This window comes from Corylus avellana, chromosome ca1 (assembly GCF_901000735.1).
Source record: "Corylus avellana chromosome ca1, CavTom2PMs-1.0".
In the NCBI taxonomy this organism is placed as follows: Eukaryota; Viridiplantae; Streptophyta; class Magnoliopsida; order Fagales; family Betulaceae; genus Corylus; species Corylus avellana.
The window spans coordinates 5,486,316-5,499,594 of NC_081541.1; the positions used below are offsets into that span (position 1 = coordinate 5,486,316).

A 13,279-nucleotide genomic window follows, 5' to 3' on the forward strand; every position below is an offset into this window, starting at 1 on the left:
TAATTGGCTTACAGTTATGGTCATGGGTTTGTTATAAAGAACCTTTTAAGTAAATTCCACACATGACCCGTTACATGACTTATTGACATGTCGTTATTAATGACTCTAATCACATGCTCATACACGTCAGTAAATTAAATTGTCAATAAATTGTAAAAAAAATTAGATGCTAATTCGATGAGCTCGAATAATATAATAGCTTTCGGCTATCCAATTTATATCAACTTAACATGGAATATTTCGTAGCTGGTATAAAAGGAGCGCGCATTTAGGACACGACTTGATCGAGGCGAAGGAAATGTCTTTTCTAATAAGAAAGGAACAAATTGAGTTCGAGTGCTGGGCCATTACGGCATTACTTTGAGGAATTGTTGTTCTTTTTGGTTCTCGGACCGAGTCATTCGATCCACTCATTCACTCACTCCCAAACGTGGAACCCATTATTCGATTCCTCGCTCGCACCCCCATCACTCATTCACGCCGCCACGTTTCCTGATCCTAACTCGTCTACGTGTCAACCTCAGGCGCATTCTCCTGCACTCTCTCCGCACCCAACCCGCGCCCTTCAAGAAAAAGTTGAGAAGCCAACAATGACAAAGTTCACGCAGACGCAGGACAGGGACACAGAGTCACAAACCCACCCAATCATAAACTCCAACCAACCGCCTCATATTTAAAACCTGACGTATTCTACTGGCAGTTCCCTCGAAATCAACTTTTGTTCATTGACCGCTCTCTGCCACCTCATATCACCGGATTCCTTCCCTCTCCGGCAACTCCACCGCTTAAATTTTTTCAAAAATTTCTCTCTCTATAACCAAATCCATAACCTTCAATTACCGCTTTGAATATTAACGGTTTTTTCTTAGAGTTTATCCTTTACCCCATTCTTTCAGTTTCCGTGTTATACTCATCTTTACGACTATGAAATCCATCTCTAGCACCGGAATCGCGGCTCTCCGATTCCACGATCTGACCGGGCTTTCATATTAATTCCATATGCATCCATTCTGCTGCGTCTCCACCGTGTCCGACCACTCCCCGGTGCTCCACCACATGGCGCAGGTACCGACCTCCACGCCAGCCAGATCCGATCCAATAGCCCGGACTGCTAATAACCACGTGCACAGCAACAACAACGGCGAGCACGGGCGTTTGAGCCAGCCGGCGGCGGCTCAGTCGGTGCGGGAGCAGCCGGTGGATGTGAGGATCACTGACATAGTGGGGAACGGGATCTCGGGGATACTGTACAAGTGGGTGAATTACGGGAAGGGGTGGAGGCCGCGGTGGTTCGTATTGCAGGACGGCGTTTTGTCGTACTACAAGATTCATGGGCCTGATAAGATCATGGTGAACCGGGAGACCGAGATGGGATCGAAGGTCATCGGCGAAGAATCGAACAAGAGGATGTCCAGGCAAAAGAATGGGACCTCACTCTCGCCACAACAACAACTCCTTCAACGCAAACCCTTTGGTGAAGTTCATCTCAAGGTCTTAAATCTCAATCAACCAACCCAACAGTAATCCTTTTTTTTTTTTTTTCGGTGGATAAGTAAACCACAAAGAGTAATTTGCTTGCTCTTTGTTTAAATTTTGGTGTTCATTTCTCATTTCGATTGGCCAGATATGTATATATTAGAAGCATTTTTTGGTCGTAATCTGATTCAGTTTCAATATGCATATCCATTTTGTGGTCGATACTTTTAGATTAAAGTTTTTCATTTTTTTACTTGCTATTTAAGTTACATATTTTTCAATTGAAGTTCAATTTGTTTAGCGTCTTTTACAGTCTAATAAGTAGGAATAAAGTTTTTAATTTTAATTTTTTTGATAAATTAAATTTGATTCGTATTGTAGGTTTCCACAATTCGTGAAAGCAGATCAGATGACAAAAGATTCTCGATTTTCACCGGCACAAAGAGGCTGCACCTAAGGGCCGAGACCCGCGATGATCGAATGACGTGGATGGAAGCATTGCAAGCTGTGAAGGACATGTTCCCGCGGATGTCCAATAGCGAGCTAATGGCTCCCTTAGACAATGTCACTGTGTCAACTGAGAAGCTGAGGCAGCGGCTGTTGGATGAGCGTGTCAGGGAGGTAGCCATCCAGGAAAGCGAGCAGATCATGAGGAGTGAGTTTGCGACGCTGCAGAACCAACTCGTGGCTCTAAAGCTGAAGCAGCGGCGCCTCATCGACAGCCTGCGTCACTTAGAGGTACATATAATGAAATATAAAAAACTCCATGCCAATCGAATTCAGAATTCTTCTTCGGTTTCTGCTTCTACTACTGCATAGAATTCTGTGCCTCATAGCCTCTCAAATAAGTTGCTAAGAGGCTGGGGGTTTGTCATGCTCTGCTTTTGTAACGATTGGCAGAGTTGTAATTTATCTCTATTTTTAGTGTGATTCTTTTGTATCGAGTATCAGATGGAGTCAGGTTTTTTGAACAACTGTGTATCCATTTTGAATAAATTATAATATTTATTAATGATTCTTGAACTTTCTAATTTGATGTGAGTATCAATTTGATGTTGGGAAACATTTGGACTACGTTTTATTTCATTGATTAATGGTAAGGCCATTATATGATTGTAGACGTTATCGAGTTCAAGTCTCTCCTGTTTACTTCCTTTGTTTACAGTTGTATACCCAGTAGATTTCTTTTTGAGGTTCACGTGAGAAATGATATAGCCAGTGAGTTTCCTGTAGATTGTCAGTTTATCCTTGAGCATTTTCTTGTAAACGGGTTGGTTCTCTTGTATTCTAGGTTTCTGAATTGCTGTTAAAGCAGATAGTGGCAGAGTCCTTCCTCATTTATACCCAGAATGTAGAGTTCACGATGTTCTCCATTCTCTCCTTGGCTTCCATAAAAAAGATTCAAATATTAGTTTATGTTCTTAACAGATTTTTATTGTTGAAATGTCCTTTCGAATTAGGAAACAATATACAACTAGTAGGCACTTCTTCCATAAGGATGTCTTTATGTAGCATGTTCTCATTTATACCTCCAGTCAGTACATTGAAGCATTTGGATGGAAACTGTCAACAGTATAGCAGTCTTCTTGTGTCTCAGGGTTTTGAGGGAAATTACTAGAAGTTGCTAGCACTGTGATCTCTCTGGTAGCAACGAATGTGGTTAAATGGTTGTTGTGCTGCTGCTTGTAAACGTTGATGACTGTGTACTGGTTGTTGTAGTGGGTATTGAGAGTGAGAATTAAGATGCTTGATTTATGTTCGGGTGCTTTGAGTTTTGCTCTTTGCAAAGAATAAGTTTTGTGAGTCACTCTCATAACATACAAGTCCCAGAATAGGCAAGTTCATTGGCTTGAGGATTTTTTTAGATTAGTATATACTTGGGTAGCAATGTTGCATGCGTGCATTCTCAGTAATCGCGAAACAGATATTGTCTAGACATAAGCGATCTGTATTCACCACATGAGACAAGTGGGACATGGTGCCTTATGTAATTTGGTGCAGTGTTTGTCAGTCACTTACTCCTCACATTAAGCTTGGTTTGCTGATAGTTGTCTTGTTACTGTTATGGAATTATTTAAAATTAGAGGGTTTTCACAAATTCATGTGAATACTTGCCTTGCTATTGCAATCAGCTTGTGCATCCAGTAATACCACTACTTGTTTTTCCAATTTTTAGTGTTTGTCAGTCAAGTGGTCTCTCCCATTAAACTAGGTCTTCCAGTTATTCTCTTTTTGCTGTTAGGGAATTATTTGAACACTCATGGTTATCACCAAAAGTCTTTATGCTTATCTTGTAATAGTAATCAGCTGGTGCATCAAGCATTATCACTTCTCAATTCCTATCCTGCTAATTGTTCTGATTTTATAGACATTAATTAATTTAAAAGAGGATTGCTTACTTTATTGCATTCAGGGGAAAGTATGAAAACCGAAAACTGTAATGCAACATGTTACTTTTAGATGCTTTAAGTATGTATTGTAGTGATGGACACTTGATGGAGCTTTTAAGACTCAGGGTATGATTAGAGAGCTCTTCAATATTTTATGAGTCTGATACTTGACAGTCTCCCAAGTACAGAAGCAGTTCCTTAGGCATACATCTTAGTTATGTTTATTTCATGTAATGAAAACTCCTTCTGCCTGGAGAGCCTATATTCCATCATATCCACGGGAAACTTTGCTTGATTTCAAGTCTTGTTTTTTCCAATGTAGTGAGCAATACTTAATGAAATGTAATTTGGTCAATTAGAGGTAGATGATATTCTCGCATTTGTGGTATATGCTTCAAGTCAAGGGTGGAACTAGGTGATTTTATACTTTCTATTTTTTAGCTAGAAGGGCAGAGGGGGGCAACCAAATGTGGCATTCATACCTGGGTAGAGGGGGACAATCGCATCATGATTATATCAGGATTTGAGCACTTAGATTTCAGACAACTGTCAGGCTCATGCATCTCAGCATTTTACATTTTTTTTTTTTGTACTTGCTTTGTGTTTTATGAAAATCAGTATATTTTGCTGTTGTAGCGACTTGCATTGAAGTTTTGGTTAGTGGTGGGTTGACAGTTACTTTAACACTAAAAGTTGGAAAGATTTTTGTCTATCTATAAATTATTTCGTAGATTGTAGGAGAATAATATTAAATTAGTATGAAATACTCTGAATTGGGCAAGAGTTCTTGACTTGTTATTTTAAGAAGCATATCCTGTGTCCATCTGAAGGGCTTATTGGATCTGATTGTCCTTGTTAAAATGAGATTTTACCTTCCGGTTCAACGTTCAAATTTGTAATTTTTATCCTGCTAAGAAACTGCTATTGTACTGTATGATGTAGACAGAAAAGGTTGATCTGGAGAACACAGTGGTTGATGAGAGCCAAAGACAGTTCAATGATCAAGGGGCTTCTTCTAGATCAAAAGACAAATTCAGTGGTAAGTTGTTGTGCCTGTTTATTAGTTTTAAAGACCAACATGACCTGGACCGTCTGGTAATTGTACAATTACATGGTGTTGCCTTTTGGTTGATGTTTGAAATTGACACTTAAAAAGAGTTTTGTCTTAGTCCAGGGCATTTTTGGATTATTTTAAAAGATAATGTGATGTGTCAAAATCTTATAGTGGATTTGTCATTGAGAGTCAGAGGACACGATGTCCCTGCCTTTTTGATTCTTAACTAATATGAGCCAAGCATCTTTATCAAGACCTACCTTTTTTTGGAGAGTCCATGATTGCTTACTTTGGGTTTTTTGAGTCTGCTAAAGGGAACAAGATTTGATATTGAACTTTGCGGCATCTGATGTGGTTCCATGAACAAATCATAACCAAATGGTTACTTGCCAATGTCGTGTTAGGAAATTAACTTGAATGCCTAAAACATTACACATCATGTTTCTGCACTAGAATTGTTCCTTTTTTTTCCCGGTTTTAGAGGAATCATTCCAATAGCTGCCTTGATTTTGAACAAGATATGAGGGTGCCCCTTCCCTTGAGATTGGAGTGGATTGGCATTTATAGGTAGCTAAGCTTGATCAGGACTATAAATGTACTCTTTCTGGCCTTGGGGGGGGGGGGTGTGTTGTGATACGTATACTGTCAAAGTTTCTGCAGTTGTGATTGTCTGTGACCTGTATTAATTTATGTATGTTACTGCTGACACAGTCTGTTTGTCCTCTTAATTACATTCTTATTTATGCCCTCAGTCTGTTCTTCATTACTGTTGATTTTGTGATATTTTTCTTGTTTTCTCTCTTCTGTGTTTTGTTACAGTAATTTAATCGTTGAATTTTTTTCCCCAGAAGGAAGTGGTAGTGAATCTGAAGATGATAATGAAAGAGTTGATGCTGCCGAGGAAGAAACAGATGAAGAAGAAAATACCTTTTTTGACACTCGCGACTTTCTGTCATCCAGCTCTTTCAAAAGTAATAGTTCTGATTTTCGGGCATCATCCTTCTCTTCAGATGATGAAGGTCTTTATGCAGTTGACTCTGAAGATGATATTGATCCTTCAATTAAATCTGCTGGAAAAAACTATCCACATGTTAAGCGGCGAAAGAAATTGCCTGACCCTGTTGAGAAAGAGAAAGGTGTTAGCCTTTGGTCAATGATTAAAGATAACATCGGAAAAGATCTCACGAAAATATGTCTCCCTGTTTACTTTAATGAGCCTCTCTCTTCCCTGCAAAAATGTTTCGAAGATTTGGAGTACACATATCTCCTTGATAGAGCATATGAGTGGGGAAAAAGGGTACGTATGTGAGTCAGGACTTTATGGTATTCGTTTGGTTTCCAAAAGGCTAGCAATGTTTGCAATACATGCTTTCATATTTCTAATGTCATTTTTGGATTACTAGACAGCTCTTTTGCTTTTGAAGGTATCCTTGTAAATCATGGTTTTAGTTTTCACATAGTTTTACTTGTCCTACATCCTATTCATCCTTGGTGGTATTTCTGGGGATCTTAGTTTTAAGTGAGCTGTTTGTTGTAATTATTTGGCTCTTCAAATTTATTAAAATCATGGAAATGCAAGGAATACTTCTGTATTTGATGATGTGTACTGTGTTTCCAGCAGGCTGCAGCTAAAGAATAATTAAGTAATTAGAAGAAAAGAATAAAAGAAAGATAGAGAGAAGGCTTCTAATAACTCATATGGATATGAGGTTTTTATACATGGAACGTCCATCTATTTAGTTTATGGTAACATTGGTTTGAAACGAGCATCTCTCTCTCAATCTTTGGAGTGGGTCAGTATGTGTTTCTAAAACTGTTTAATTATGGAATTTATAGCCTTGGCGGTCATGACGATTTGACTGATGTCTGCAGAAGAAACATTTTTGCATGGTCAAATTTTATGTGAGGCATCTAACACTAGATGCTTCTCTAGTAGTGTCCGGAAAAGATCATTAATACCGTGGTTTTAGCCATTGGGATGTCTTGCTGTATGTTAAAGATGCTTATGAAGATGTGATAAATTTGTGAATGGTTTTTCTTTGTTTGCATATGATTTTTAGAGATTTAGGAAGAAGTTTATGTTTAATTTTTTTTCTTTAATTTATTTATTTTTTATGCTTCCCACTTTGGTACACTGCCCTTTTTTTGTTAAATTGTTTAGTTGAGAGTTATTTATGGGAAAGCCTTTTTATCATTTCTATTAGCGAGTCTACTCCCATTATAAGTTTCTTTTGATGTATTATGTAATTTGTTCAGTAATTCTGTTTCTTTAACTTTCAGTTTTCTCTTTGATATTTTGCAGGGCAATAGCCTCATGAGGATTCTTAATGTGGCTGCTTTTGCTGTTTCTGGATATTCTTCAACTGAAGGAAGAATATGCAAACCATTTAATCCATTATTAGGAGAAACCTACGAGGCTGATTATCCAGATAAAGGCCTCCGCTTTTTCTCAGAGAAGGTTTTATTAAAATACATTATCAATTATGTTCTCTCCTTTTATTTTATACAAATTATTTTTTTTACCATAATGTTTGTTTTCATTACCTTAAGATAGTAAAGACAATCCAATAAAGTGGACTGGTTTGATTTGGTGATTCCTGCCTGTTGTTCAACCCAGTTTGGCAACAATATGATTAACATATTTAAAATCTTAAGAGTTTTTTTTTTTTTTTTTCAAATGCTTGGAAAATTGAGACTATGAATATGAACATTACGATACACATTATTTTGTCTAAATTGTGGTGTGACCTAACATGATCATAGAGATTTTTCACTGGGTTAATATAAAATATAGCAAAATATAACTTTACCCTTCTATTTGTAACTTACCAATCAAAAAAAAAAAAAAGAAGAAGAAAGAAAGACACAAGTGGCTGCACGCAGCATATTTGGGGATAGACATTTTCTGATAAATTATACTGGTCTTCCTGTTTTTTTTTTTGGAGGAGGGGGGAGGGAGGTTGTCTGACAATAATTCTGATTTGACATATGGTGACATTTAATTTAAAGTTGTTGAACAAGCTTACCCTAATATGAATTCTTTCTGTATATGATATAGAAAAGAGGATGTACCACAAAGATTGATGATACCTTTGAGAAAAAAGGGGAAAAAAAGTAAAAGAAAGAACTCAGGACAATTATGTCAAAAGCAGAATACTAGTGGGGCAAATGTCTTAAATTTGAAATTTACGGTAACGGCTCCCTTTTTGGAGAAATTGGCGTTACCATTATCACATTATAACTTGAGAAGAATGGCTTCGATATATGAATAGCTGCATTTCACAAACTGTTGCATGTTCCATACGAGATGATCTTTATATGGTCAAACCTTTCAAATCTGTACAATTTTTTTCTAATTTTTTTTTTTTTTGGCGGGGGGTTGCTTTGAAGTTTCTTGCTAAGTTCCTCTCACTTTTGGTGTCAGGTCAGTCATCATCCTATGATTGTTGCATGTCACTGTGAGGGCACAGGGTGGAAATTCTGGGGAGATAGCAATTTAAAGAGCAAATTTTGGGGTCGATCTATTCAGGTTGATCCCGTTGGTATTTTGACTCTGGAATTTGATGATGGGGAAGTTTTTCAGTGGAGTAAGGTATTTCTCCAATGGTTCAAGTGATATTCATTCTATTCTTGGTTCCAGTTTGAAATGGGCTTTCTCCTCTCAGGTCACAACATCAATATACAATCTCATATTGGGAAAGCTGTACTGCGATCACTATGGTACAATGCGTATACGGGGAAATCACGAGTATTCATGTAAGCTGAAATTCAAGGAACAGTCTATCATTGACCGAAATCCTCACCAGGTGATCTTGTAGTCTCTTTTGATAGATGATGTAAACATTTAACTCTGTTATATAAAAGAGAGTGATGGTATTCGATTTGGCTTTTCCACTGTTGCAAAATATATTTCTCTACATTCTGGCTACTGAAAATTGGAGAGAACTGTATCTTCTAATATCTATGCTGTTAAGATAGGCAGAGAGGAGGAAGCTGTATCTGCAATTTGGTTATCTGTACCTAACATATATTGCATCATCTTGGTTCTGTTACTGATATCAGTGTCATAAAGAGCAGTACTCATGGAGCATATTTGAACATTTTAGACTTTAATACGAGTGTACGGATTTAAGAAGGAAATAAATTTAAATGAATGAAAAAGAGGAGAAATAAGTGAATAGAAAAATAGAAAGGCTTTTTTTTTTTTTTTTTTTCTTTTTTAAAAAAAAGAAAAAATTGTATAACACATGTATACATATATATATATTTATGTGTGCATGTGTGTATATATATATATATATATATCTGTGAGTGCATTATATATATGTGTGCCTCTATATATATATACACGCACACACACACACAAAAATAACCTCTGCTGTCGGAGTTCCAAAGTGATTGTGAATGAGTCCAATTTGTGGATAAATCGCACCTTTCATGAATCCCTTCCAATTTGGTCGAATTACATCAGATGCCCATATCTGCAGAATATATGCCCCAGAATTTTTCAATTTCCCTTGTTATGAGCACCATAGCTGAAAGCTAAGTTATCTTGCAAGTAGAAAAAGTCTGGTTTATTTTTGGCTCATTCTTAAATGAAAGAAAATTCCATCTCAATGTATTTGGAACTGGGTTATAAGTTATCATAATAATACAAGCTTGGATTGATGTAATCATTATCATCCACCCTGTCGTAGAACACAGGAGAACTTTATAATGTGGACTGAGATTTTCTGGATTTTTTTTTGTGAATTTCATTACATCCTTGATATATTTTCCTGCATCTTTTCGAAATTAACGGTAACTTAAGAGGAAGGACTTTTGAATTCCAGATTCTGCTGAGTGACTGCATGAATTGTCCCATAGAACCTAGGACTATACAGTAAAAAGTAAGATTAGGTTATGTTGATTGTGTTGACCCATCCAATAATATGTATTAAAAGAAGACATAAATAAGCTAAGAGGTAAGCTAAAGTATCTTGAAATACTTTCCTAGTAAAATCCTAATAGGTATCTAATCATCTCAAATCAAATTATAATATTTACTGATATATACTCTTAAATTGTCAAGATTGTGATGCGATTAGTTAGTCGCAATCTAGTGCATGTTATTCCATGTTGTAATCTTTGTAGTTATGATAGCCTCAGTAGAAGTTTCTTAAGAAAAAGTAGCTTGCATTTGCAATGGCCAAAGGCTTGGTTCCCTAAATACTAGATATTGCTAATTTGTTGCCTCCTTCTAGGTAGTAGGTGCGGAACTCCTTTTCTTATCTTTCTGGTTTATGTTGCTTGCTGTTGTAAAATGTTTTGGTGGAAAAAGGGAGTATTTAGCCAGGGTTTGTTGTTTGAGGATACATAGAATATCACTTTGTTATGTTGATGTTTTATATTTATAGTATAACAAAGAAATTTTCACTAAAGATGTAATTTTTATCTCTGCTGCGAAGTAACCTCGCATTTTGTGGTTATTGTTCATGTTCTTTCTGAGCACATAGTTGACCACTTTGGCTGATCAACTGGATTTCAATACTCTTATTCAACAGATTTTTTTATTCAAGTTATAGATGATAGCATCATTGAATTGGTGACTTTAGTGTGTTATTGGATGATATAATTTCAAGTTCCTGCTATTGTTGCAGTGTTTGTACCTACTAGAATTGTTGTCAAGAGCATTCTTGACTGATACAAACATGATTGTTCTTTCAGGTACAGGGTATAGTTCAAGACAGGAATGGAAAAACAATGGCAACACTTTATGGAAAATGGGATGAAAGCATGTATTTTGTAAATGGAGACTCTTCTGGGAAGGGAAAAGGATACGAGTCTTTGTCAGATGCCCGTCTGCTCTGGAAGCGAAGCAATCCTCCCAAATTTATGACCAGATATAACTTAACACGCTTTGCCATCACTTTGAATGAGCTCACCCCTGGATTGAAGGTACTTTTCGAAGAGTTCACTGAAGTTTCCAATTTGATGCCAATCTTACTTGTTTAATTTGGTGGTATAAAAACACTGCACTGAAGGAAAGTTATTTGATATAGTTTCCATTGCATTTTTGTGGATACATGTGGAAGAGATTTGTGGAATGGTTAATAATAACTTAAAACTAATAGTGATTCCTGGAATCCTAAAACACATATGAAATGGTAATGATAAAATTTTGCAATTGTTAAAACCCATGAAATGGAAGTGGTGCAATTTTTCTTTGGTCTACTGCTCAGAAGCCCTCCCACTTTCTTTTTCATTGGCATATTTATTTCTATCTTACATATATACAATACATGTATATTCAGGAAAAGTTGCCACCTACGGATTCAAGGCTAAGACCGGACCAAAGATATTTGGAAAATGGAGAGTATGAAATGGCAAATTCAGAAAAGTTGCGTTTAGAGCAGCGACAACGGCAGGTAAACTTTATGTTGCATTTTTATTGCGTTGTCAACTCCATGAATAGATATTAGCACTTGGGTAATTATGTATGTGGGTAACACAGGACTTCCATTGGCCACCCATTAACATTCTCTTTAAATTGGTTAAATTGAGCCAAAAGGCTGTGCATCATGGTGAATTTAGACACCCAATCTGTAGGTAAATCATTAAGAAAACCATTTCCTTACATGATATCTTTCTGAGTCTGGCTCGAGTTTGCCATGCTTCTAGATATCCTGTCAATAGAAAGTTGTCTACGGTGATCTGGGAAAGATGTCCACTGCCTGCAGTAGTGAAGACAGTTGTCCTCTCTCATTACTTGCTAAGTGCAAGAGTATACGGAACTTGATAAGATCCCCTGTTGATAGATAGGATCTAGTATAAATGTTTAACCATGAAGATTGAATTTTCATTTGGAATTTGCTATTTCTGGCAAATGACCCACTAGTCGGGTGTTTCAAGGTGTGAGGTTGGATAAATTACTTTCACAAAGTTGTTCATCTTGTAATCCAGCATCCAAGGAAAATCATATCTAGTATTGTAGATGGACAATTCGTATGGGAGTTTCAATTTTCATTACACTTAACCACCTGTCAAAAGTCTGAAGGGCGGTTGGTTAAACTGCAGAGTGTCTTTGACAATATTTTTCTTCTTGAATCTGGCATTCAAATAAAATCCTAACTGGCATTGTGGATGAATAAGTTATGCTACAAAAATTCCCAGAAGTGGACTCTCTCTCCCTCTCTTTCCCCTTTACTTTTTGTTTTTTTGGTGGAAGGAGACCTAATTGGTTGCCCCTTGACAGGAATGTATAGTTGCATTTACTTGAGCTTGTTCTAAATCTTTCTCGAGTGAATCATATATATGGTTCATTGCTTGTTTCAAGTGGTTGTTACAACAGTTCAATTGAATTTAGTTAGTTCTTTTGGATTTTAATTCCTTTAAGCATGGTATCTGATAAGTAGTGCGACATTTCTTTGACTACTTTAGCTTTGTAATCTTACATTGTTTTTTTTAATGTTTCGGTTATACACAAGATTTTGCTCTAAATGTATGGAAAATGCAATGCTGACCGTGTCACAGATGACATGTAACAAAATTTCCGTTGCCCAGCCACTAAGGCAACTATTAAGTCTGTTAAATTAGGTTGCTAGGTTTTCAGGTTTGGATGTTATGTTCATTATTTTAAATGCTTCCAAAATAAGTAAGTTGGCTTTGATGGTTATTGATGGGATATTGTTTCAATTGGTATTCAGGCCCGAAAGATGCAAGAGCAGGGTTGGAAACCACAGTGGTTTGCGAAAGATAAAGGAAGTGATTCATACCGCTACATTGGCGGGTATTGGGAAGCCAGAGAACGGGGAAAATGGGATTTATGTCCTGATATCTTTGGCCAAATCCCATCAGATCCGCTATCTGAGTAAGTTCAATTGTTGTTCTCTTGGTTTGTCGATTCTTTCTCATTTTTCTCCAATGGGTGCTGGGTGGCAAATGATTGCTATCTGAGCAGTTTAGGTGTCCCATGACGTGCATGTAAATTAGACAAAAGGTAGTTCAAGGTAATAATAGATTTTTGTTTTCTTCCCAATCTGTCTTTAAATTGTGTATTCAAGATATGGGCATGATCCTGGTGTAATAGGAATGTTGCTACAGTTGGGTTGATTTAGCAAACAACAACCCAGAATGAGAGTTCATAGAATTGTTGATACAATTCATAGGCAATATTTCCAATGTTTGGATGGCATTCTTGCAGTTTCTTAAAGATTTTCATTCTGATGGTCAGAAATTGTGCTTGGTGTTTTTTTTTCCCCTTTAAATATTGAAGAGAAGTGGGATTTGGGGATGAATTGCTCACATTTAATCCAGTTCACGATTGGAAAAGATATTTGCTGAAGCCCTCTGTCTGGAGAACTGAAAACTGAGTTCTGAG

The 13,279-nt window shown here is 36.8% G+C and overlaps 1 protein-coding gene across 2 annotated transcripts; it reads left to right on the top strand.

The window, feature by feature from the left end:
- The first annotated feature begins 604 nt into the window (after positions 1 to 604).
- LOC132179411 (oxysterol-binding protein-related protein 1C) lies at positions 605 to 13,086 on the top strand. 2 transcript variants are annotated; one of them, XM_059592142.1, is made up of 10 exons: positions 605 to 1,491; positions 1,858 to 2,214; positions 4,809 to 4,905; positions 5,769 to 6,217; positions 7,223 to 7,378; positions 8,345 to 8,512; positions 8,586 to 8,726; positions 10,627 to 10,857; positions 11,214 to 11,327; positions 12,606 to 13,086. In XM_059592142.1, the coding sequence occupies exons 1-10, from the start codon at positions 1,000 to 1,002 to the stop codon at positions 12,771 to 12,773; spliced, it is 2,373 nt and encodes a 790-aa protein (XP_059448125.1). In that variant the 5' UTR covers positions 605 to 999; the 3' UTR covers positions 12,774 to 13,086. The 2 variants fall into 2 exon arrangements, with proteins under 2 accessions (XP_059448125.1, XP_059448132.1); XM_059592149.1 differs by having other exon boundaries at positions 5,772 to 6,217.
- The last annotated feature ends 193 nt before the right edge of the window (positions 13,087 to 13,279 follow it).